The sequence below is a fragment of the Eleutherodactylus coqui genome, chromosome 5, assembly GCF_035609145.1.
Source record: "Eleutherodactylus coqui strain aEleCoq1 chromosome 5, aEleCoq1.hap1, whole genome shotgun sequence".
In the NCBI taxonomy this organism is placed as follows: Eukaryota; Metazoa; Chordata; class Amphibia; order Anura; family Eleutherodactylidae; genus Eleutherodactylus; species Eleutherodactylus coqui.
The window spans coordinates 108,127,210-108,154,753 of record NC_089841.1 but is presented as its reverse complement, the minus strand read 5'-3'; the positions used below and the strand labels follow the sequence as shown (position 1 = coordinate 108,154,753).

General features: G+C 42.4%; 1 protein-coding gene across 4 annotated transcripts in view; it reads left to right on the top strand.

Moving 5' to 3' along the window:
- The window catches only part of KIAA0825 (KIAA0825 ortholog), a 379,136-nt gene that overhangs the window by 6,121 nt on the left and 345,471 nt on the right, over window positions 1-27,544 (top strand). For all 4 annotated transcript variants that reach the window (XM_066602996.1, XM_066602997.1, XM_066602995.1 and 1 more), the window contains exons 2-4: window positions 6,128-6,266; window positions 24,750-24,912; window positions 26,829-27,477. In XM_066602996.1, coding sequence (XP_066459093.1) covers window positions 6,136-6,266; window positions 24,750-24,912; window positions 26,829-27,477 — 943 coding nt within the window. In that variant the 5' untranslated portion in view covers window positions 6,128-6,135. The remainder of the gene's footprint in view (window positions 1-6,127; window positions 6,267-24,749; window positions 24,913-26,828; window positions 27,478-27,544) is intronic.

Below are 27,544 nucleotides of genomic sequence, written 5' to 3'. Positions count from 1 at the left end.
CACGTCAATGAATCAGTAAATCTACAGCAAATCTGTTGCAAGTAACTGTCCCATTCATGTGGATAGGAATCTGTTAGAGTATATACAAAACAGATTTTTTTTTTGTAACATTATTTTCCTGGCCGCTTGCAGCGAGCAGGTGGCATTGGTGCAAGCAGCTGGGGGCAAAACGATCTGTCAAGAGGCAGCTCCGGGACACTGGACATACTGCTCGGGACAGACAGGGACCTATTTACAGCTCATGTTGCCCTCGGCACTAAGCAATTCACTGGAGAAGTCAGTTGTTGCAGATTTTGCTGTATATTACCTGCAGATCTGCTGTAAAATACGCAGGTAAGGACATTTTTAAAATAAAATTGTAAAATAATTTAAAAAAATAAAAATAAAAATCTATTTCTCCATTTAATCCCCACTTCCTTGAACGTTTTCCTGCTTTCTAGCTGGGGTCTGCATCCTGGTCTCCAGTTATAATATGTTTGTATAGACGTGACTGCTGCAGCATCCTCTACATCTAGAAGGTTTCTACACAACATAGAAGAGGTTCTTTGCTGTAAGAGCAGTGAGACTATGGAACTCACTTCCAGAGAATGTGATGATGGTAAACTTCTATGAACTCACTAAAAGCGTACAAGGAGGCCCGTACACTTCTCTTGAGTGTAATAATATTATATATTCATTGATTACTTCAAAAAGGTTGTTGATCTAGAGATTATTGTGATTGCCAGATTAGAGTCAGGAAGGATTTTTTTCCCCTCAAATGATGGAAAACTGGCTTGTACCTCATTGGGTTTTTTTTGCCTTCCTCTGGATCAACATTGTAGGATAATAGGCTGAACTGGTTGGGTATGTGTCTTTTTTTCAGCCTTACAAACTGTTACTAGGTAAAATGAGTTACAAGTACCATATATTTGTTATGGCATTGGAGGAATAAGGGCGGTTTCCCATCTGTGTCTGTCCCTCAGTTTTTGTTTTCTGTTAATTAAAAAAAAATGAAGAAAAATGGATGCAGAGAGGGTAATACTTTTTTTTTTCCCTCAGTTTGGGTTTAGTTTAAGTCTGTTCCGTTAACTTTAAGGCCTCATGCCCAGAGCAGCGTAATACTGCAGCGGAGTCCGTCACGGCGCCCCCCCAAAGATCCCATACTCACCTCCGGATCTGCTGCGTGAGTCCCACATGACGTGCAATAGAACCTAATAGCTGCGGTGTAACGCCGCAGACTTCCGTCACGTTTCACGAGGCGAAAATCCGGCCGTGGGCATTAGCCCTTAGTTTTTCTAAACGGAAAAAAGTGCAGCTTGCAGCATTATTGTTCCCATCTAAAAAAAAAGTCAATAACGGGGTAACAAATTAAAGGGCTTCAGCCTGCCTATAGTGTTGAACGGATCCTTTTTATCAGTACACTGCAAAGCAATACAATAGGTGACCTGGGAGGGAAAGGGAAGAGGAGGGAGAAGCCCAACCACCACCACCCACCAGCCAGGAGTGTGTATTGTGCTGGCTTGGAGGAAGAGCTCCGGCAGACCTTCCAGAGTGAAACTTGTGCAGTGTGCAATGATCTGCATATCCAATAATCTGCGGCTCCACCCCAAAAAAGGTATTTGCATGTATCAGTTCTGCTTCAGTTTTAAAAGGACTCCAAATGCAGCTGTGAAACCACCCTCACAGTGAGGCCATACTATATAATCTTTTATTTCTGGGGCAAACTGTAACCAATAAAAGAACTGCCATGTGGTAGAAACTGATTAAGGGGTAAAGCATAGAGGGGAAACAGCTGAAACGTAGTCTTAAAAGAGTTTAGTGAAGGATTTCATCAAGTGTGTGGATGCAAGCAGCTGGAGATCTGTTAGCTCTGATCAGGGCTAGTTTGCAGCCAGAAAGCAGCTCAGGGAGAAAAACCACAGCGGCCCTCATACAGAACTGATAATATAATTTATAATTATGAGTTCTTTGGGCACTGTATGTAGTTTAGTAGCCAAACTTCTAGTCTCCCATATACATGTTCTCCAGATTGCCCCAGTATTTAGCTCCTCCTGTAGTTTGCCCCTAGTTTTGGCAAGGGATGGGAAGTTGGTACGTCAAACTTCCGATGACTCAATTTTCCCAGACCGGACTCTTCGTATATGGCTCATGTTTTTAAGTGATGAATTTAATGTATTAAAATTTTTCCTTTTTTTTTCCACGCGATTATATCGCACAAAAATTGCAAAGCACAAACTTGTGATGTGTTTTTAACATTAGAAAGTCCCATTGACAATCGCGTGAAAAAAACAGCGATATCGCTTGAAAAAACGCGCAAGAAAAACGCAAGTGTGCAGGATCCCTAAAGCCTCTTTAACACGGGCTACACAATCTCGCTACAAAACGCATGTATGGGAAGCCCATGGTGTCCAATGGGTTCTTTCACATGAAAGATGTTTTGTAGCCTGAAGGAACCCATTGGTAACCATGGGCTTTACATACATGCGTTTTATAGCAATGATTTTGTAGCCCGTCTGAAAGAGGCTTTGGGATACTTAATCTAAGGCTTTATTGCCACAAGCGCATATATGCCGCGTTTTCACGCCCCGGCGCATATGTTATCCATGTGAAGCATTGATTTCCAGTGTAGCTGTTCACAAGGGCGAATATGCGGCACGTAAATACGCCAGGACCGCAAAAAAAAGAACATATATGCGTCCAGCGCATATATGCTCAGCCAAAACATAGTTCTGGAACTATGTTTTGGCCAATATACGCCAGCGGGTCCTAAAGACTCCTATGGGAGCAGGGAAAGAGAAGGGAGTATTTTTGCAGCATCCAATGCTGCGATAAGCTTACAGGTGCCTCTATATAGGCACTGAAAGGCATCCCGAGGATCTTGGCAGAGCGAGGGATTTCCGTGGTGCGGCGTATTTTTTTCGCTAAAAACAACGTTCGCGGTCGTGTAAATGGACAAGAAAACGCTGACCGTGATCACGAAAAAAAAAGCCCATTCAGACACTTAGGGCTCCCACACACTTGCGATTGCGCTTTTTGGTAACGTGTTTGTCAATGGGACTTTCTAATGTTAAAAATGCAACGCAGTGCACCAAAAACGCAGTTGTGTGCGTCGCGTTTTTTTTACAATAGTCCAATTGACAATCGCGTTAACAAAAAAACGCAATTGCAAGTGTGTGGAAGCCCTTATACGGACTAGGCGTGAAAACATAAAAACGCCGTTGCTGTATATGTGCTCTTAGGTAGAGATGAGCGAGCATACTCGCTAAGGGCAATTACTCGATTGAGCATTGCCCTTAGCGAGTACCTGTCCGCTCGGAAGAAAAGGTTCGGCTGCCGGCGCGGGTGACAGGTGAGTTGCGGCCATGAGCAGGGGGGAGAGAGGGAGAGAGAGATCTCCCCTCCGTTCCTCCCCCGCTCTCTCCTCGCCCCTCCCCACCCACCGCCGGCAGCTGAATCTTTGCTCCCGAGCGGGCAGGTACTCGCTAAGGGCAATGCTCGATCGAGTAATTGCCCTTAGCGAGTATGCTCGCTCATCTCTACTCTTAGGGAAATAGCTGAAATTACATGGTTTTATACAGTACATTAGGTGGCCATATGCAGAGTCACAGCTGGACTCACAGCTGAAATCCTCTGCGGGAGGCCTGCAACGGATTCCGCATACAACCGTGTGAGCTCGGCCTAATGGAGAGGAAAGGCAATAACTGATTTCTGTTGCTGTTTCCACATCCTACTTATCAATATTTTTGATAAATAAGGGCTTAGATAAACATTAAAAAAAAATACCTAAATTCCTATGAAAGGAAATAGTACATTTCTCTCAACTCCACCTCCATGACCCTGGTTTCATCGGCAGTCCTGGACAGATGTGACAATCCGCTTGGACATTTACAGACCACTCATTTATTCACTCACTACCCAATGAATGCCATGTGCGTAACTAAGGATCTATCCCCACTAGCATCACGGCTTCCATCCATAACAGGTCCATTGTAAAAATCCATGTAGGCAAACAAGTGATACAAACTTTACACAGTCTGTTTACATGTTTTATGGTTTTAACTGTTTTTTGCTTTTTATAGTTTGCGATAAATGTAAAAAATCATGTTATACAGCTAATAATTCACCATTGAGTGTTCATATGCCACATCTATATGTAATTCTTTTCTGACTGCTTCATATCCCAGTCACACAGCTTATCTAGTTGGGATTCGGGAAGTATGATTATTGGCCATTTGAAGTGATGATTTGCCAAACTGAATGAATACGGTTTGATTTTCATAGGCTAACTAGATCATGCAAATCGGAGGGAAGCAAATAAATTGTTTTGACAAGTTAACTGAAAAAATGACATAGATGTCTAAGAGGAATACATATATGCAAACTAAGCTGTCATGTTTACAAAATGTTTTTTTTCTCAGCTGGAAGAGTGCAGAGCAGAATTACAGTTTATGTGATGTAATCAGAGTTACTGTATGCTTAAAATGTCTATTTGACACACCAATTTGTAGCTTCCTGCTGAAAATGTATCTTATTTTACCTCAAACCTCTTGAATATAGAAGATTCTACTGCATGTTACATGCATTAGGCTGCTTTCACATCTGCGACGGGGATTCCGTATTCATGCTCCATTCAGGGAGCAAGAAGGGGGGATCCTCTGGCCAAACAGATCTGTCTTATGACGGAACCGAAGAGCACAGAATGGACCCCATTGAATATAATTTAGTTTCCGCTCAGCTGTCTGGAATTCTACCGGAGGAAAACACTCTGCTTGCAGCACTGTTTCTTTGTGTCGGATCTGCATCGGAACCTCCAACCGGACGTTCCAACGCAGATGTGAAGGCAGCCACACTTGTCGATTGACCACAGGTGCCCCCCAAATATTCTCCCATTGAAGGAATAGTCTTGGAAGGAAGAAAGCTTCATGCCAAATCCTGATAATAATTTTAAAAAAAATCTAAAAAACACAATAAAGCCTCATGCTGCTCTTTGGATGCCTGACACTGTTCCCTATGTCAGCACAGTGGCTGACTTTCTATTCCCCTGATGTGAGGACACTTGGACTGGCTACGGTTTACCATCTGTATGCATGTGAGCTATGGATGGGTTTCCCGTTATATGTTGTATGCATAACCTGGTATGTTGGTTTCCTCATTCCCCCTTGTGTTTGCATTCATGCTTGTTGCTCTGTTGGTGTGAGCTGGCTGCCAGACATGTGGTGTGTTTGGGTTTCAGACTGTGTAGGTTTGAACTGTGTCCTGTCTTCCTGGATCATGTATCATCTCTAGGCTGGTGTGGCCCTTAGGTTCCAGTGCGGGGCCGCGCTTATCGGGGTGATCACCCTACTTTCGGGCAGGGTTCTGGGGGATGTTGTCTTGATAGTGTAGGGATCCGCAAGACAGCGAGGAGCCTTGTAGTGGCTTACTGGCTTAAGTATTTTGGCAAATATACGAACCAATACCTCTTACTTTTATAGCTATAACATCTGTTTTTGCGATGTTTGGTGAGGGTTTTGGGTGTTGTCAGTCTCTGGTTTGTGTTTGTCTGTTTGTATCCTGCGTCTAGTCACCCGAGTTTCCAGCGTCTGTTCTGGCTGCCCCCGTACTCTGTTCCTGTTGGCAGTCCGGTCAAACGTAACACAACCTGTGCATACACTTCAGTAATTCTGGAGATTTACCAAGGAAATGCCCGGAGTTCTTGGTTGGATCTTACAGCTAATCACTCCTGCCGCAGATCTGGACTGTCTGCAACATTGCTTGTTGAATATGTTCAAGGGAAAGACTATTGTATGTTAAAAATATTGTTACCTGGCCACTATACCTTGGGGGTATTGAACAGTACTCTCCTAATGAAGAGTTAGCTGCATTTTTTTCGTAGTGTCTATTCTACAAATGACACAATGTTCCTTTTTGCCACTTGGTATAATAGCCTAGAGGATGTGTCGTTATACTGCTACCATTTAATAGTATGAATTGCCATTAAATGGGGCAGCATATTCTTACAGATTTGTTTTAAGAAACAAGATGTAAAATAAGAGCATGGACGTGCCCCTAACACCGCCCATGGAGCTATAGTCTGTTTATAATACTTTACATCATGCTAATCTATCGTTGGTTATTCTGACAGTATAATTCCTTTTGTGTTTTGCAGAAGCCACAATGGAGGGAGTAGGAGAAGACCAGCTAAGCTTTGCTCTTTTGGATTGTGTGTTAGATATGTTCCCCGGACATTCAGAATGTCAACAGATTCTTAATGACATTGATGAAAAGCTAAAGGAGAATGCCCAAAGGTGAAGTAAAGAAAAGTTTATGTTCAATATTAGATTTGTTGCAAATAGTTTTTTTTGGTGGTAGTGGGGTTATATAACCGGGCGAGGGACAAGTTTAAAATGTATACATCTTTAAAATTGTCTCATACTTACTGTAAGTATATCTACAGTGTAACATTTTAGAGTGGTCGGCCACTTTATGATAAACTTTCTTGAAATGCCGAGGACTGTTAATCTGTTACCTCAACTCATCAGTTGGCCATGGATGGGATATCTGAACAGTGGAGAGAACATCAGTATCTTCATCGGTGGAAGTAAGACGGTTATGTGACTTAGGCCACTCTCACACATAGTGTCGGCAAAATGCAGCGATTTTCAGACACAGGTTACCGCCTCCAGCAGCGCGTTTTAATGCACCCCATCATACAGCAGGCAGTGCTCAAAAATCGTTCTAACACATGTCTGCGAGGCCATATTGAAATCAGTGGGAGCGTTATACCGCTATTAAAAAGTGGTATGTGTGAAAGTGGCCTAAGGCTGTATATACAAAGGCCACAGTAAGTCGTCCCCCCCCCCCCTCCCCCGAGGCTCGGGCATAACTTAAATCACACAACACACGAACACTCCTATCCGTATATAGTGCGATTAGTGGGACACCGCACATTTCATGTCCCATTCTCATGCAATACTCGCACGAGAATGGGGCATGCAGCATATTTCAATCTTGGACTGCAGGTCCAAGTGAAAGATCGTTCATGTGAATACAGACAGAAGTCACGCAAGAATATCGTCCATGTGATACGGCTTTACCCACATGGTTACTTGCTTTTTTCCTTTGCTGCATCCCCTTCTGTACAGTGGCTGAATGCATCAGTGCCTATGCAAATATGGATAGCGAAACCTTTTCCGCGGATGTGCCAAATGCTTTCAGCTACTGTTCAGTACCTGTGCAGAAGTAGGTGCAACAAGGGAAAGATGGATAAGTGGCCACATGAGTAATTCACATAACGAAATCCATTTTGGTCCACTCTACATTGTTTAACTATCCTATCCATGAGTAGCAGTGCGCCTTTAACTGAGCAGCTGGGGTTGGGCATAACTGTTTATGGCATTTTTGCAAACTTGACTATAAAGCGACTAACCCCCTTGGGTATGTTTTACTATTACTTTTACTATTTTTGTGTGATTTCTTCAAGTTTATACTTTTAAAGTAAAGATCAAGGTGGAGAAATCATGATTGCCTTCAGACCAACACATGCCAACTGCTTTTCTATTTCTCTGCTGTCGGCACAATGCCGGTCCTTGACCAGAAAAAAGCTAAATTACAGGCCTAACAGTGACAACCTTTTTAATAGGGTTGTCAGGTAGTGTCTCTATCTAGCAACACGTCGTTCTTAGATCGCTCAGGTCTTCAACTAGTCAACTGAAGGCCTTATTAACACTTAGCTGAGAAGGAGGCAATGTGACGGTATTTAAAGTATTCTTTCCATTTCTCTTGCTTCCATATTATTCAGTGTTTAACAAGAAAATAGCTAGAGAACCTAATGCAAGTTGAGTGAATAATTAAAGGTAATCTGTATTCAGAAAACAACTTATTGTATAAATGAAGTTTTTATGTTTAACATTTTTTATAAGAATTTTTGCAGTTTTTTTTGTTTTGTTATTTTTAAACACAATCTGTATTTGACAAAAAATTCTGAAATCTTGCATTTCCCACGCTGATCACTAAGCTTAATAAAAGTCTGATACTTCCTGTTCTGTAGAGAAAACTTTTCAGCAGTCATCTCTCTACCATCACAGGCAGGAATACAATGAAAGTGACACCTATATTTAGATAACACAGGATCCACCATTCACAATTGGTGATAAGCTGCGATTAGCTCCTCCTCCTTCCTGCACAATGACCTTTGCACTGGTTACAGAGCATGTCTAGAACAGTCTTCCATACAAATCAGTGGGTCCCCTCCATAAAGCATATCTCTAAATGCTGTTAAATACGACTCAGGCAAGATGGCAGCCCCCATAGTCATATAATAATAATCTTAATAATAATCTTTATTTGTATAGCGCCAACTTATTCCGCAGTGCTTTCAGGCATGGATAAATGCAAAATACAACAATTACAATATAAGGTACATTGGGTTAGACACAAATGGGTTGAGGGTGGTACAGGAGGTGCAGGGGGTGGGGAACACAGGCAATAGGAAATTTTATGTACAGATCATTTATCAGAAGGCAAACAGGGTGGAGCACCATAGGGAGGGGCGAGGGACTAGGTCAGGAGAGTTGGTATGCTTCCCTGAAGAGGTGCGTTTTTAAGGCACGTCTGAAATTTCGTGCATCGGGAATTGTCCGGATGCCTTGGGGTAGAGCATTCCAGAGGATGGGTGCTGCTCTGGTGAAGTCCTGTAGGCGAGCATGAGAGGTTCGTATTACAGGGGTGTTTAGTCTGAGGGTGTTAGCCGATCGGAGTGAGCGCGCTGGGTGGTGTACTGACAGTAGGGAGGCGATGTATGGTGGCGCAGCGCCATACAGAGCTTTGTGAGTGAGGTAGAGGAGTTTAAATTTAGTTCTGCAGTGGATGGGCAGCCAATGCAGCGACTGGCATAATGCAGAGGCGTCTGAATAACGACTGGATAGAAAAATGAGTCTAGCTGCTGCATTTAGTATGGATTGGAGCGGAGCGAGTCTAGTGCGGGGGAGGCCTATGAGTAGCGAGTTGCAGTAGTCAAGCCGGGAGTGGATGAGCGCAACCACGAGCGTCTTTAGCGTGTCCGTGGTTAGGAACGGACGTATTTTAGCAATATTTCTGAGGTGCATGTGGCATGTTTGGGCCAGAGATTGGATATGGGGGGCAAAGGAGAGGTCAGAGTCCAGTGTGTCCATATACAGACACTAGAAAAAAAAATCTACAATCGGGAAAATAAAAATGGATTAGAAAAGTGGAAAACGTTTCAGTATCTGTTTTTCTTGTTTTTTTTAAACTTTATTTAAAAATAATATAGGTGTTCCATTTCCTTTAAACAGGACCCCTGTACAGGGCTATAGAAATCTAATATGAACTGACCTTAGTTGTTCAAAGAGTATAACATAAGATTGCAGAGTGTTCCTTCCAACGATGTTTATCATATACTAGTAGAAAGCACATGAAATACTCAGGGCAAACCAACATGGAGGTCCCTTAGCATGTTGCCCACTGACCTACTTTTGTAGACACTGTTCGAATTTTTCAGAAGGCTTTTATTTTATTTTTAGCACATTTATTTAAAATATTTCCTGGTAAACATCATTCCAATGAAGTTTGTTGTACAGGGGGGGGGGGGGGGGCATGGAAAATTAGCCCAGCACCACACTATTATGAAAGCTGTCTAAAAGAAAATCTTTGTTGCCCATAGCAACTAATCACAGTGCAGCATTCATTTTACAGGCTCCCTAATCCTGGCCTCGCTCACATTCATGGTTATCGGCAGACAGGGTTATGGTAACATGCAAACTCGCTGTTCTATGCTGTTTCTGTAACTCCCTTTCAGTTTTATGGTAGTAATGAAAAACCGCATAGGACAGCTAGATCAGCTGTTTCCATAACCATCAATGGCTGCAGCATACTGATTAGTAATCCCATCTCAGCCCTGCTTGGACGAGAGGAGATTACCTGTTTATGTCACCAATATTATTGATCAGATTTATGCTAAGGGTTGTGCCACATGGAGATTTGTCATCTAAACATAGGATAGGTAGTTTATCACTTGTGGTCCCACTGATTAACAGAAGTACAGGGGTTCCAGTGAGGAGTAGTGTGAATTGAGTAGCAGGCTGTATGCTTGACTAGCAACCCCCTCTCCATTCAAACTCCTCCTTACTACGGAATGTTCTAGTGAAGGGTGGGGATCCGAGTCTTGGACCGCGAGGGGGAAGCTGAGTTTTGTTAAACAGCCGGGCCTATGGTGTAATTAATCTGCCACTGTTTTCTTATGAAAACACTTTTTGTGTTTGGTCTTAGTGTGCGGAAGTTGTCTGTGATCACTTTTATTTGTTAAAGAGCCAACTTTAATTGGGGATGCTCAAACAAAAATTTAAGCAGGGGAATTTATGAAGAGCCATGCTCCAGAATTCAGGCCTAAAAAATTTGCGTATTTTTGTGCACGCCCTAGTTATATAAAAATTAAAGATATTTGTCCTTTTTCCTCTGTAGTTGGCCTGTTTCTGAAGCATGGGTAGGGCTTAGTGGACCTGCGGTCAGAAAAATGTACTGTAATTTACATCAGAAACTGGCACAAAGTTGGCTTTCTGCTGCCTGGACTGCTAGAGATACGCAACTTTTAATTTATTTGTTGTAGGTTACTTGAGCACACATTGCACTAAGACCAGCATATGACATACTGGTCATAGTAAATGTGCACCAGAGTGTCAGTGGTTCCCACAATAACCAGTTAGATCACTGACCAAAAACAGAAACTTAATAAATTAGTAGATTTGCACAATTCTCCAGACTTTATAAAAGTAAAAAAATGTCCGTTTTTTATTCTGCTTTGCGGGCTGCCTTGCTGGTCTTTAGGCCTTTTGTTGTGTTGCACCATGCTTCCTGTTGTGGGGGAATGAAGAAGCAGAGAAGCAGTGACCGCTGAGGTTGGCCTATTGTGTGACCTCTCTGTTATTTAACTGATTTGCAATGACGAGGAGAAATGAAACTGGCAGTACACGTGCGCTCAATGATGGCGCTCGCGCGCGGCAACTGCGATTGTTACTCCAAATACTTTGCACCATGAGGCTGCCCACGCACCATCACAGGTAATATAGAATATTGAGCGAGGTAATCGTGCTGAATGCATGGAATACTTTGACCATTCTGATCGCCTTACTGAGAAATGCCATGATGCGGAGAACAGGTTAGCAGAGTTTACTGACTCAACTCGTCCTGCAACCCCAGTAAGAAATACTCATGAACATCTACCCTTGGATTTGCCTCTTCTGTTGAGAAGGGTAATTATAGCCCTGTTCTATATGCTTCATCTGCCTCTGCGGATACTATTATGCAGACCATTTCAGCACAAGCTAATAGTGCGGATATGCAAAATGATATTCAAAATTTACCTACTCTACGTAATGTTTTTTAGCTGTGAGCAAAAAGTGAGATTTCCCTCCGACATCATGACAGCATACACCTGGAAGTTGCTCACCTGCTGACCTGATGGGACAGGAAGAGGCAGAACATAAAAGGCATCTCCCCTCCACCAAACACCAGTGCTTTTCCTGTCCCTCCCTCCAGGACAGCCGCGGCAGAGCTCCAGCGATGCCGTCCCATGCCGGAGGTTCCATGACTTACCGGTGAGCGGCGGCATCTCTTCTGGCAGCCCTGGTTGCCCCAGTGGGAAGTACCTCATCTGGAAGCTAACCGGGGACTGCGTGGGCCTGGGTCCAAGGACGGGCTTTCCGGCACCACCGCGGCCGTCAACCAGGCGGCGGCCGCCATCTCTAAGATATCATCTTCTGGCAGCCCCGGTTGCCCCAGTGGGAAGTACCTCATCTGGGTGTGAACCGGGGACTGCGTGGGCCTGGGTCCAAGGACGGACTTTCCGGCACCACCGCGGCCGTCAACCAGGCGGCCGCCGCCATCTCTGGGTCCCAGCTGTAGTGTGACGCCAGACGCTCCGCAGGAGGGCGTGGCCTCGACGAAGCACACAAAGGGGGCGTGGCCTGGCGCGGCTCGGTGCCAGATTGAAAATTTAAAGCCCCTGCACCAGGAGAAGTCGGCTGGTGTTTTTTCTTTTTACACTGGGAATCAATTCTAAGGACAGGAATGGATCCCACAAGCGCAGGATGTCGGCCAAAAGAGGACCCAGAGAATCTCCAAACAGTAAGTGGTCCTGTGGGCCAACCTACAGACACCTGCACTACACTTCCCTTACTAACAGAGCTCTCCCTTGTCATGTACGACAGGGATACTCAAAAACCTAGGGAGGCTAGGAGGAGTAAAAAGCGTCCAGTATGCTTAGCAAAACTTGACGACTCCTATTCTAAAACATTATGCGCTTCCTGCTCAGCGAAAATTCTGCAGGAAGAAAAATCTTCCCCCATGTCCGAAATCCAGTCGGTTGTCCGTGAAGAATCAGTCCTACCTCTCGGACCTCCAACCAGGGAACTTAGGGGCCACAAGAAAGTCTGCTCCGGCAGTGTTAGAGTCCGACTCTGACATGGTGGAAGAATTCGATCTTGGGGCAGTGTCGCAGGGGGAGAAAAAATATATCGTTTTCGAAAAAAACACTAACAGAGAAACCTTGCACTGTGCAGGACGTCATGTTGCGAGTCTGCTTCCACAACGTAAATCTACATTGCCTCTAAACGCCACACTTAAACAATTAATCCTTAATGATTGGAATTGTGTGGATCAAGCTCCGTTAATTTCTAAAGAATTTTCGGAGCGTCCTTTATTTGCAGACAATGAAGTGGCTATCCTTGAGGAGACGCCAAATGTTGACACAGCTATCTCTATGGTGTCTAAAAGAACTGGGTACCATTTGAGGATACGTCCCACTTAAAGGACTCCATGGACAACAAAGTAGACATGACCATGCGTAAGGCTTGGTCCATGTCCAGTCTCATTATAAAGCTAATATTGTGGCCACCTGGGTGGCTCCCTTTATGGCGGTTTGACTGGGTTAGCTTCTATGGTCCGCTTCGGAGCCCGCGGGGCGGCTAGTCATCAGACTCCGCAAAAAGCACCTTCATTCCATGTCCCTCGTCTACAAAGTACGTGGGGAAAGGAAAGACCGGAGGAAGGGGTAAGGCTCTTACTGTTGTCCCTCAACCTGCATCTTCATGCCCGGTGAGCACAAGATTAGTTCAGTTGTGCACTAGTTGGAGAAACATAGCTACTGACGGTGCCTACCACATGCTGGGAAATGATCCTAAGGACAGGAATCGATCCCACAAGTGCAGGCCTGGTGGCGGAGGGGTACAAGATTTGAGCTAGAATCCCGCCCTCCAAATAGATTCATTTTAACCTCGGGGGACTGTGTGGGCCTGAGTCCAAGTACGGGCTTCCGGTTCCATCGCGGCAGTTATCCAGGCACCAACCCTAGAGCAGGCTCTACTTAAGGGTGAACAGATCATACTGGATCTCGGTGCAGTTATCTCCATCCCTAAGAGGGAATGGGGGGAAAGGGTTTTACTCCCCTCTCTTTCTGGCTCCCAACCAGATGGCTCCCGCCGATGGAGACTATCAGAACCCCAACCCCCCTGATTGGTAGGGATAACGTTATCGCTACGATTGACGTAAAGGATGAGTATTATCACATCCCCAATTATGTCAACTCACAAAAAGTTCCTAAATTTACGCTGAGATTGGCGCCTTCCCTTTGCAATCTCCTCTGCTCCACGGATCTTTTCCAAAGGGGTGACTGAAATGGTAGCCTTTCTGCGCAATCGCGGGATTATCATCGTCCCCCATCTGAAAGAGGGCATAGCTCAGTAGATGGTTCCCTGCTGGTGGCAGATTCCCTCACTATTCTGAGGTCACACTTGGGGTCCACACTTCAGCTATCTAAGGGTCTGAGCTGGATCACTAATGATTTGAAATCCAACATGGATCCGGACACCAGGAAAAAATTCCTGGGAGTCATTTTGGATTTTTGTCTCCAATGTCTGTCCCTTCCTCCTCTAAGGAAACAGCTCATTCTAGAGAATGTTCTGCTCTCTATAAAAAATCTACAGTTTCAATAAGAGGCGATGCGGATCCTGGGGATAATGACTTCATGCATTGGAGTCCCTGTGCCCAGTTCCACAGCTGTGATCTCCAGACACTTATCCTCCAGAATGGGGACAAGTCAGTCCTCACTTGACAGGACAATCCCTATTTCCACTAGGGCTAGATCCTCACTCCGCTGGCAGTTGTCCTCAGACAACCTTTCAGTGGGGACCCCGCCATATCGGATGCCAGCGCCAGAGGGTGAGGGGTCACCTTTGAAGGTGGCCATATACAGGGTACATAGGACCCTCATGAGAGATCCAGGTTATCTAACGTTAAAGAACGTAATGAGGTTTGGGAAACCCGACGTAGCCTGCAAACCGTTTAGGGATGAAGCATGTGAGGATATTCTCCGATAACATGATGGCAGTGCCACTCATTCACCACCAGGGTAGCACCAGGAATCCTCTACTTCAGCATTTGGTGGGGAGGATCCTTCAATGGGCGGATCTCACAACTACGTCGCTGTCGGCCTTCCATATAAAAGGAGCCGAGAATTCAGCCACGGGCTTTCTAAGCAGGAAGAAAGTGGACGCAGGAGAATGGGGACTCCATCCCGAAGAGTTTAGCCTACTCGGGACAAATAGGGGGTACCCGAAATAGTTTTATTTGCGTGAAGCGCAAATACCAAGTGCCGTCTTCCCTTTTCCTGAGACTCGGAGAAACAAGCCTTAGGCACGGGTGCCTCCTCTCACCCCTGGGTTTGAGACTTAGCTTACGCTTTTCCCCCTTTACCCCTGATTCCGCTCCTCCTAAGAAAATTACTGCGGCCAAGGCTGTCAGTAACTTTAGTAGCGCCTTATTGGCCCAAAAGACCTTGGTTTCCTCTCCTGAGATCTGTCAGTGGGAGAGCCTCTCCATCTTCCGCCAAGACTGGACCTATTGCTGCAGGGTCCTCTTCTCTACCCGGATGTTCACAAGTTCAGGCTTACAGCCTGGATCTTGAACGGGTAAAATTCTTAGAAAAGGGTCTATCATCTAACGGGGTTTCCACTAATTGCGAGAGCCTTATGCCCTCGACAGAAAAGATTTATTCCAAAGGAAAAAATTCTCAGAATGGATGGGTCAGGACATCCAATCAGACATTCGTAAAAATTTTAAATTTCGTCCAGGCAGGCCCGGATAAAGGGTTGAGTCCAAATTCCCTCAAAGCCCAAGTAGTGGCTTTGAGGGCATTCTTTGATCTCGCGCTTGCTGAGCACAAGGGGATCAGGAAATTTCCTAGAAGGGCGAGTAGACTGCATCCATTTTTTAAGGCTTGCGGCGCCCCCCCCCTGGGATCTGACTATAGTCCTTCAGGCCTTCTGCGATTTTCCCCCCGTTTGAACCTACTAAAAACCTATCCATCGCCTTGCTGATGTACAAGGTAGCCCACCTTGTGGCAGTTATGTCGGCTATGTGCGTGGGTGAAATCCAGGCCCTTTCGCAAAGGGCCCCATATATGACTATGCACCCCAATGAGATCGTATTCTCCTTAGACCCTTCCCTCCAACCCAAAGTCTTGTCAGACTTCCACAGAGGCCAGCCAATAGTCATTCCAGCCTTTGCTCCTTTTCGTTTTTAAAATTTAGACAGAGGCTCCATAATCTTGACGTTAAAAGAGCTGCACTAGCGTACCTTGAGGCAACGGAAAGTTGCAGAAAGACTGACAAACTTTCATTCAATTTCAGAGGCAGGCCAAAGGGAAGGCCACTTCTAGAGATTTAATAGCCAGGTGGCTCAGAAGAGCCATCCAGGTGGCTTACAAGGCCAAGGGCATTCCTCCCCCAGAAGGTTTGAAAGCCCACTCTACTTGGGCGGTGGCATTTTCCTGGGCAGAAATAGCGCGCGCCTCAATCGAACAGATTTGTAACGTAGCCACGTGGACTTCTAGTCATACGTTTATTAAACCTTATAGGCTGGACATTAAAATCCAGTGAGGATGCAACCTTCGGGAGGAAGGTGCTTCAAGCAATAATCCCTCCCTAAAAAAGCCCATGCCAGTTATTTGGTATTCCTCCAGGTGTATGCTGTCATGATGTCAGAGGGAAAACAGGAATTTTTCTTACCGATAATTCCCTTTCTTGAAGGCATCATGACAGCATACGAGCTTTTTCCCCCCTACCGACACGGTTACCCTTGTTTGTCTAACACATGAGGTAATGTGTATGCTTATGATTTCTTTGTCTAAGGTGTGTGGTGCCAATAAAAACACACCTTCTGGTTAAGTATACTGTCACTGTGGTTATTTGGAACGCACTGGTGTTTGGTGGAGGGGAGGTGCCTTTTATGTTCTGCCTCTTCCTGTCCCATCAGGTCAGCAGGTGAGCAACCTCCAGGTGTATGCTGTCATGATGCCTTCAAGAAAGGGAATTATCGGTAAGAAAAATTCCCGTTTTTCTTGGCCTCCCCCTCTGCTCAGGTTGGTAGCCTAAAAAAGGATGTTGGATTTATAAACACAATTTTGCAGAAAGTTACTGAAAGATTGTCTAAGGGGTTAATGCCCACGGATGGATTTGCATCACATTTCATGCTCCGGAAATCCGCTCGTGAATTCGGCAGTTGCAAGGTTCTATTGAAGCTAATAGCTTTCGACCTGCCAGATTTGCCGTGTGATGGTTCCACTGATGTCAACGGAAGCGAAACCGCGGAAAAACGCGAACACTTGCTGGCAATTTTTTGTTTTGATTCGTGGTAAATCTGCGAGCGTATTCCGCATCGCTCGTAGGCATGAGCCCTAAAGCAGAAATATGTATTAATTAAATGGAGGAAAAAATAGTTCCTATGCGGGATAAAATTAATAAATGCGAGCAGTCTATCTGTACTTTGCAATACAAAACAGATAAACTCGAAAATAGACTAAAGAGAAATAATTTGGTGGGGGTTCCAGAAAAGGGGAAAGGATTGTATCTACGTAAGAGCATTTTTTTGAGGGATGGCTGAAATCAACTATTAGGGAAGATACTTTGACATTTTTCTTTGCTGTGATAAGGGCTCATAGAGTTCCTGCTCAGCTACCTCTCCCTGGTGTCACACCAATTGTTTTGATAAAATTCCTGCGTTATAAAGATCAGGACATTATTTTAAAGTGAGCGAGAAAAATTAAAAAGAATATTATGGATGGTCATCATATATCTGATTTTTCACAATTTATTTTTCCTTATTGTTTTTAGTTCTTCTTTGCTGCCTTCTTGTTTTAGTAGTTTAACCACTTTTATTTTTCTTGTTTATTGTTCCCCTTTGAGCCACATTGTTTTTCTCCTATTACTAAGTCTTTTATCCCTGTAAGGTATGAACCGCTTACAGTAAGTAATTAGGATGGCTTTAAACTTTTCCCATTTATTGTTTGTACTCTTATTTTTGAGGACATTGTCCCAGTCTATAAGGTTAAGGGCATCACTAAGCTGATCGAAATTGGCCTTCTTAAAGTTTAGCATTTTCGTAGCTCCCCTATAAAACTCTCTCTTGAAGGACAAGTTGAAATGTATTATATTATGGTCGCTATTTCCCACGTGACCCCCAACCTGCACCCCTGTTATTCTGTCAGTTCTGTTGGTTAGTATTAATAATAATCTTTATTTATATAGCACCAACATAAGTCCAAAATGGCTGTCCCTCTAGTTGGGTCCTGTACAAGTTGCTTCCCAGTTTATATCCGGATAGTTCAAGTTCGCCATAATTACCGGATTGAGATTTGCTGCTTCATCTATTTACTTCAATAATAGATTTTCAGTGGCTTCTGTTATATTTCGTGTCTATGGAAAAGCCCTATGAGGATTTTATTGTTGTATATTTACCCATAGAGACTCCACATGTTCATATCTCTCCTATATATCTTCCCGTAATGTGGGCTTTAAACAGGATTTTACATAACGACAAACCTCTCCCCCTTTCTGTTTTTTACAATCCCTTCTGAACAGACTGTAACCCCACAAGTTCACCACCCAGTCAGAGCTTTCATCTGACCAGATCTCTGTTATTCCCACTATGTCGTAGTTTTCCTCAGATATTATTACTTCCAGTTCATTTACTTTATTGGTTATACACCATACAGTTTAGAAGGTTTTGGTTATTTTTTATCCCTACTAACTGTTCTCCTAGTTCTAACTGTTCTCTCCCCTCCGTTCTGACCCCATTTCCATTATTTAGTTCCAAGTCACTGTCTACACTTTCTTTCCCCCCATCTCTCTGGTTTATAGTTTTGAACAATTTAGAGAGCTTTATAATGTTTCCAATAGTTATTTTTTTCAGTTCCTTCAGTTACAACATGTGTTTGCTGCTCAGGCCCGATCAATATCTGTGCTTATGGTTTAACATCCTTTGGTGAATTTTCTTGGGTGCTCTGGAGCTACGAAGGGTGTAATATCTTATTTATATAGACAGATGCTTTTTTATTGTTTGCAGCAATTCCCAGTGAAGGTAAAAAAAAAATGGGAAAAAGATTTAGGGCATATTAGTGAAGATAAATGGGCTGCAAAGATGTCTATGTTTTCAATGATATCTCTATCTGAGTCAACTGCTATCTCGGTTATATTTGGTGCATAGAGTTTATTGTACTCCATTAACATGGGTATTAGATTAAACTCAGACTATCCGAAATGTTACATAGATGGTGCAGATTTAATGCATATGGTCTGGAATTGCGTAAAATTGCGTACATTTTAGAATGGGGTGTTAGAGATAATTAAAAATATATATCTTGTTGACATTGGTATTAATCTGATAATTAGTATATTGGGTATTGTTAATGGCCATACTCTTTTAGGGATACAGAGAGCATTTGTATGTTTGGAAAGGCGGATAGAAATTTAAAAAAAAGTTGTTTGACTAAATTTGAGGAAATTTGGGGAAGATAATCTGATATATAATGCATAGTTCACATTGAATGCTGGTTGTGTTAAGGTATTGCTGAAAAGTTGATGGGATATGGGGGAGGAGGTGAGAAGATGGAGAAGAGTTAGGTTTTTTCTTTTAATGTGTTAATATATTTTATTTTGTTGGTATGGCGTGATTATGATTTGCTTAAATATAGTTATGATTGATTGCATTGTATTGTTTCGTGGGGTAACGGTATGTTCTATATATATTATGCTTATGCGTCTATAAGTGTCTTGAAATTAGGGGCTAATTGTATTCAAAAATATAATTTCAATAAAAATGATCTGATTTAAAAAGAAAACAATATATGCATTCAATAGGCTTATTTCTTACTCTGCCCAATAACTTTAAGAAATTCGGCTGCATCTTTTCCCTGTAGGTTATACCTATCATTTCTTATAACTAAACAGCTCAATAATCTGTATTAAAATAGGCTTGTTGTCAAGAGCATTCGATAGCAGCAATTGAATAGCAATCTCTGTGTTTAGAGCCTAAATGGTTATTTTCTCATTGTAGTTTACTGTAAATAGAATGAGTAATGAGCCTCCGCAGAATGTGGCATTATAATAACATGTGCGCCTGGCTATTCTCTTACAATTTATTACAAGTCCTTTATGTATTGTTATATACGAGTAACGCTTTATACAGTTTTATTTTAAGAGACTATTGCCATTACATGGTCTACATTTTTTTAGCGTTATCCTCTCCAATTCCTTATTCATCTTTTTCTTACACGGCCCCCTGTGGTGCCATTCTTCTTCTCATTTATGGACTTGTTGGTGCGAAGTATATATATAATCCTACAAAGGAATCCAAACTTCAGTTGGGTTGAATAGTATACAGTACTTGTATGTTCTTAATGCTACTACTCTGTTTCCATACTGTATAGTCATTCTGGGCGCCTCACATGCTTAATGCAACCCTCTGGTCCTGGGCCAAAATTTGTCCAGGGATTAATATTACCTAGCGCTCTTCCCCGGACGTGCCAGTTCTCAAGCTGTTCCAAGATGATCGTCTCACTTCTCAGACTTCCCAATGCACACTGAGCAATGCTAGTGCATCAATAGTCTAGGGCACTATACGTTGTTCTGATTGGCCAGTATTGGTCATGTGAGCTGCACTAGCCAGTCAGAACAGTGTAAAGTGCCTTAGATTAACAATGGACTGTATGCACCAGGTAGTGACAAAAGTGGTTGTGCCATCTTAGAAGAAAGAAGAGGAGCCACAGGAACCAACTAATATGGGGGATTTCAGCATAGATGGAGAGTGTCACACTGCCAAGAAAATGCCATGTTCTAACTTTTCTTGCCTGTTGTTTTCAATGGGACTGTAAAACACATTGCACGCCATGGGAAACACTTGCCGATCCACCGGCGTTGCTGAAAGCCATGCCAGTGGATTGCAACTCCCCAGAAGTGATGGGAGGCATTTTTGACAGACAAATGCCTCGCATCTGCCAACACATCACACATGTGCGATATCGGGCCGAGTTTCATGGCCCAATATTGCACTCGGCTGTGTGTTGGAAGCCTCATTCTGATTTCACTGCAGGGTAAGAAACCTGCTGGTTGATGAAACCCCCATCAACGAGCAAGTTATCTTCTATCCTGTGAATAAGGGGGTAACTTGTGATCCTGGTACAACCCGCTGAACTCCTTACCGACCACCTCACGTAAATATATAGTATCTAGCAGTGGGCTAGGTTGTTGAGCTGCCGTATATTTGCGATCTGCCTTTCAGCTTCTGCTATGGCAGTAATCAACAACCTGTAGTCCAGGTTCCAACATTAGGAACTTATTAGTTCAGGTCCTGATAGCGGATCAGAAGATGTTAATTACCGCCATAGCAAGAGCTGAAGTCTGCAGTTGTGAGGTCCCCACAACATAGGAACAATCTCTTCCTGTTGTCAAGGCTTGGGAGAGGAGATTCCCTCTTCTCACATGCTGATTGGAGTCATGCAGAGGAGACTCCATCTGTGTCCTATCTAGATATCTCTGAATACAGATCACTGCTGGCAGTGATCTAATGAGCTGTTACTCACTGTGATCTGTATGTGCTCCTTGTTAACCTGTGCCGCAGTGGTAAAAAAAAAAATAACTACAAACAGTAAAGTGTGTAAAAAAAAAAAAAAATTTTTTTAAATAGTGTAAAAAAAGATAAAAATAAAAACATACAAAAATAAAGATTTATTCTCCCTCAAAAAAGTGCTAATCTTTCCAAATTTATATGTTTTGCACAAGCATCAGGTGCTCCTGCATTAATTACTCGGGTCCCTGTCATGCTGAATATATGTTACGAAAAACATAAAATAATTTGAAACATGAAACCCCCAGTCACAAAGTTTACTCTCTTCCACCCTTACTCTAACTGCTTTTGTGCCCTTACTAAAAGAAAATCTGGTTTTAGATGCTTATCATTCTTGTACAGAGGCTGTGGCTAAAGCTAAGGAGGAAGGTTCATTTAGAGCTAAAATATAGGTCTGAAAGCAGTTGGTTTAAGATTTCATGTCCTTTCATAAGTTTGTCCAAGAAAAAACCTTGTTCGGGCGGGCACTACATCCAAGATTTTCTTGACCTTTCATAAGTTTGTCCAAGGTAAAATGTCCAGGCGGACAATTCGTCCAATCTCCATTTGTCCTACATATCACTACGTCCAACCTAGAGTTTATCCACTTATCATTGAAAACACAAAAGTGATTCTGAGCCAATTGTTTTAGGGGCCAGTCCCCTTACAATGAAGTCTCTTCAAGGGTCTGTCCACTTCCAGGGTTAACCTCCCAAAGGGCAAGTCCCCTAAAAATGTCATCTCTTCAAGGGTCAGTCCACTTCCAGGGTCGTCTCTTATGGGCTAGTCCCCCCACAATGTCGCCTCTTCAAGGGTCTGTCCCCTTCCATGGTCAACCTCTTAAACGTACAGTCCCATAAAAATGTCCCTCTTCAAGTGTCTGTCAACTTCCAGGGTCGCCTCTTGAAGTGCCAGTCACCTTACAATGGCGCCTATTCAAGGGTCTGGAGGTCAGTCCCCTCTAAATATCGCATCTTCAAGGGTCTGTCAACTTCCAGAGTCAACCTCTTAAAGGGCCAGTCTCATAAAAATGTTGCCTCTTCAAGGGTCTGTCCACTTCCAGGTTCAGCCTCTTGAAAGGCCAGTCCCCTCACAATGTCACCTCTTCAAAGGTCTGTCCACGTCCATGGACAGACCCTTGAAGAGGCGACATTGTGGTGGGACTGACCCTTTAACAGGTGACCCTGGAAGTGGACAGACCATTGAAGAGGCAACATTTTTATGGGACTGTACGTTTAAGAGGTTGACCTGACCCTGGAAGTGGACAAACCCTTGAAGAGGCAACATTGTTAAGGTCATAAAGTATCAATGGCAAAATGTCAAATGTCTTACTGGAAGAGGAAAGCAATTGGATGAAAAATGGATTGGACAGAAGAAATTGGACAAAATGTCCTAGTGGAAAGCAATGGACAAAATCTATGGATTGGATGAAATGTCCTGAAACCAAAATATAGTTTTTGTTTTCGCAACTATGGTGACCCCATACATTATACAAAATACACATATGTGATATTATTAGGAATGGGAGGATTCATTTTTGCTGTAAAAAGAGATTATTAAAAGAGCAAACTACCTAAAAAAAATTGCATGGGAAAATAAAGAAAGATCAGTTACAAAAGAAACTGAAAAAAAAAAAAAACTTTTAGGATGCAACATTCCAAAAATTTTGTTCTGTTTCTTGGTCGTGAAAGGATTAAACAAATACAAATGATTGATGGTTGAATTTCTTTTTGATAACATTAGAAACTTGGAATGTGTTATTTTTTTTCTTTAATATTGAATATAAATCAATTAAATGCAATGCTATAATAGAATTAGTTTTTTTTTATACTCCAGTCTTTGGTATTGAGAGAAATTACTAAAGTATCTGTTTCTTGTTCCTTATTCAAAACTATTCCTGGCATGTTGTCTTTGGCCAGTTTCCAGATTTCGATGTCAGAGATTAGTTTTAGTCCATTCGTAATTGAAGCAGATTTATGTAGGCTACCAACAGAAAAGCCTGTACAATTGAGTGCACTGTAATCGGTTAGGTTTCACTGATTGAGACACTTCATGATACCACAATAGAAGCCTTTTCATTGAAAATCCCTAAAGCCAAGGTGTATGGTTGGAGCATCGCATTTCGCAGTCCTGAGAAGAGTTTACACAAGTTAAGAAGATACATGCCAATCTTTTGTCAGTCTTAGAAACCAGTATTCACAATTGGGGTTGTCCCATCAGAGATCTGAATGGGCCACAGGCAGTGAGGTATTCTTTCTCATGAAAGTGCTCAGCCGTCATGAAAAGCCTGTTTGATAATGAGAAGATATTCGTTTCACTACACTTCATTTTAAACTCACTCATGCTTAGAGCTTTCTTGAAAAGGTCTTTTCTTTACCTTTCTCTATAGTGTTTTCCAGCCCACCCAGTCTTAATTCATTTTGAAGAGGCCTTCACGCTGATGTTAAAGTGTGTCTTAGTCCATCATATTTGAAGGGTTTAGGGGTATTTTTATTTAATTTTTGCTGTTGCTATGTGAAAATCTCATATTATAATTGGAGGACATTTTTACCTCCTTTTTAGTATTGTTAGATTTTTACAAAAAAAATATAATAAAGTATTAGGTTTGGATGTAAGGAAACTCCACTGTGTTCTCTTTATACATTATAAATAAGTAGTCATGATCTTAATTTATTTAAAAGGGAATGTATCACATATATTCTTTTTATTAATTAATTAATTAATTAATTAATTAAAACCAGATAATGAAACATTATGTACACAAAAATGGCCAAGTTTCTTTTTTTCTTTTTCATTTCACCTCACCTAAAAAATTTGGAAGTTTTTCAGTACATTTACATAGTATATTACATTGTACCAAAAAATACAACATGTACTGCAAAAACCACAGTCTTAGGGCGCATTCAGACGACCGTATATCGGCCGGGTATTCATGCCGGCCGATATACGGCATCTCTCTCTGCAGGGGGAGGAGGCTGGAAGAGCCAGGAGCAGTGCTCTGAGCTCCCGCCTCTCTCTGCCTCCTCTCCACCACCTCTGCACTATTTGCAATGAGAGGAGGTGGGACAGGGGCAGGGCTAAGTTCCGGGAATTAGCTCTGCCCCGTCCCGCCTCTCCTCATTGAAAATAGTGCAGGGGGGTGGAGAGGAGGCAGAGAGGGGGCGGGAGCTCAGAGCACTGCTTCTGACTTTTCCAGCCTCCTCCCCCTGCAGAGAGGGACACCGTATATCGGCTGGGCGGTCATCTGAATGCACCCTTACAGCTATGTTGAAAGAAAATAAAAAAGGTTCTTGGAAGGTGGGGATACAAAAAAAAAATAGATGAACATTTTTGGCCTTGAAGGGGTTAACTGTAAATTTACCCCGAGCTGGTGGATGTAGATTAGCTGCTGTGAAGTTCCTCATACACTCCACACATAAAGCTGATCCTGCTTCCCTATCTCTCTGTAGTATATCCTCAGAAATAGGAGCATGTAGGACATTATACAGCAGAATTGGGATTCCAGCACAGGAGTGAGATGGAAAACTTAGTAGAAGCTACAACAACATCTCTGCCTGCCTTTGTTTCCTTCCAGACACTTCTTCCTCCCCCTGTCTTCTTCATAAACTTCTATGGGCAGCAAGCAACTGTATGATTTCTTAAGTGTATCAACTCTTGTGTATACATTTTATCAGTAAATTCAGAGAGTCATAAAGAGGCAGGAAGGAAGAGAAGTGGTTAATTTCATGGGCAATGCAGATACCAACATGCTAGGTGACCAGACAGGTCCTCCTTAGTTTCATTTTTTTTTTTCATCCATATTCACTTTTTATTGTTTTTTATTTATTTCTTTTTTTTAGCATTGAAAAATGTTTGGAAAACCTCCACCAGGAAGTCCAAAATAGCAGCGCTAGTGACATCCTGCAGAGCAATGTGGACTGCTTCCAGGGGCTGAATAATGCATCTTCCCGGAGATTGTATGATACCCCTCACACTGAAGTGATGACATTCCTCAAGACTTTGGTAAACAGAAAAAATTGTCTCGCATTCTGCTAAACTCTATTGTAACTGTCAGTAGATGTCATATATACTAGATAATGTAACAAGACTACAAGTAGGCTTTGTAGCAAAACACAATGTTAGGAAGTTAGGGAAGCGTTAGAATGTATTAAATATCCAGATTTGGGCACTCTTTTACAGCTTCCAATGTAATTAATAGACTGCATAAAAGAGTGAGTAGTTTGCAAATATGTTGCATTACTTATCTCACTTTTATTGCTATCACATACTGGTTACAGTGTCTCCTGGTTTTCATGTGTTTCCCTCTCATAACGTCAACCTAATGTGTCCAGAGCTGCTGATGACAAGCTGCTTCTAGTCTACAGATTAGGCCGGCTTCATATCTGTGTCGGCGGTCCCGTTCATAGTCTCCAGCGCAAATCCAACTTTAAGCCACAATGCAATAGCATAGTATGCTGCGGTCTATTGTCCGGGAAAATGCTAGTCAGAATGCCAGAAGCCTGACAGACCCCCATCAAGTCAATGAGGTCTGTTTGGCGCCCTTCAGGTCTGGCATGTGCCTGTTCTGTTATTTTCATTGTTCGACTCTGAAGACATGAATGTGCCCTTAGCTATACTGTACAATAGAACGACTTACTCCTTCTGGTGACTCTGACTCCTAATGCTAAACCCCACATCCCTTTGACGACACTTAAGAAAAATGGCGAGAATGGCACAAAGTCAAAAAAGTTTCAAATTTCATATTGCAAATTTGTGACTTTTTTTGTCAGAAAAATAGAGCATATCTCTTGAAAAATTCTCCCAATTAAGAGGAAACCAAAAGAGCGCCATGAGGTTCAATAATGCAAAAACACATTATTTTCCAAAAAAATACATAAGTAGAAAAACATTAAAAAAACATACTTTTGGTATTGTCGTAATCATGCCAAAAAAAATCATAATAAACACTATTAAATAATGACAAAATTAATGTTTTCCCTAACCCTGTACCCCCACCCTCCCACGAAAAAAGTCATACAATACATTATATGTACCCCAAAATAGTACAAATAAATGCTACAGCTTGCCATGCAAGGGACAAACCCACATACCAGTATTTTGATGGAAAAATAAACATGGTATGGCTTTTGAAATGTGAAGATAAAAATCCCAATTAATAGTTGCATCCTTAAGTACTAAACTAGGCCACATCCTTAAAGGGGTTTTCAAGCTATTTCTATTGATGACCTATCCTCAGAATAGGTCATCCATAGTTAATTGGCTGGAATGCAGTGTTCTAGACAGCGCCTAATCAGCTGTTCAGGTGCCTGCTGTCAACAATGCTAGCAGAGGCTCCAACAGCTGATCAGCCATGGCCTGAGTGGTGGACCCCAGCATATCAACTATGGCTGACCTATCCTAAGGAATAGAAATTGCCGGGAAAACCCCTTTTAAAGTGTTAAAAACTTATGTATTGTGTGATCTAACAGAAAATGTAATATTAATTTGTGTTACAACCACTATACTGTAGCTTTGGAGTCTAATGCACACTAAAACATAGGGTGAGTTCAGAATTACTAATGTTATGGATTTACTTACTTTATGTCCACTCATTATGTTATATAGGTATGTGTGATGCTCGAAGATGAAGATGGCCTTTAAGCCGGACTGACTAGTGTTTTAATAATTCTTAGCATTTTCTTTAATTCCTCCGGTTAGTTAAAATTATTCCACACGGCTCTAAAGCACGTCTATGTAATCTGATACAAAACTAATGTCCCCCATAGTCCATCTAAACCTTTCAGCAACTTCTTCTATCAAGCATGAACACTATAAGATGTCTGAATTAATCACTGGTGATTCAGACACTAAAGTTTCTTAATTTTTTGTTTTGTTTTTGATACACAAATACAATTACATTTTGTCTTTTTACAACTTAGCAACATTTTCTGAAGAACTGTGAAAATCAAGAAGACTTGATTCTTCAATTTCTAATGAACCTCCACAGTCAGGGTGGCATAACATTTCCTTCTTCTCCAAGTGGAAGCAGTTTTCAGTTCACATCTCAGACTTCACTACATGCCATTGACGATGATTCTTCCATGGATCTTCAGGCTTTGTGGGATGATGTAAGACTGCATTTACGACGCCATCTGGTTGGAAAATTGCAAACCAGTTTTGACACCTGTAACAGTCAATCTAGGATTAGTTTCAAAGCCCAGTGCTTGCAGCGCCTTCTTTTTCTTTATCCCGAATCTGATGTCCTTGTTAAATATCAGAATATCCAACGGAATTTTGTTGTTGAACTCCTCCATGACTTTGGTGAAAGGAAGATAGAAAGTGTACTTGGGGCATACCAGAAGGCTATTCCCAGGGTATACACCATGATAAAAGAAGATTTGTTTGTGTTAAGCCGTGTTATAGACTCTTCATCAATAATTAAGTTTATCAATGAAACTTTCTTTGAAGCTATCATAGAGGAGATGAAAACATTCTTTGATATACTTTATGAATCCAGCACAGAGGAGCAGGGTCTCCAGCCAGCAAGGCTAAACAAGAAGAAGCACAAACAGAGGGTTCATGCCCTTGGTAAGTGGTTACAATGCATTATTCGAGACATTGTATTGATAACTTGTACTTCTTTTATTCATCTTTG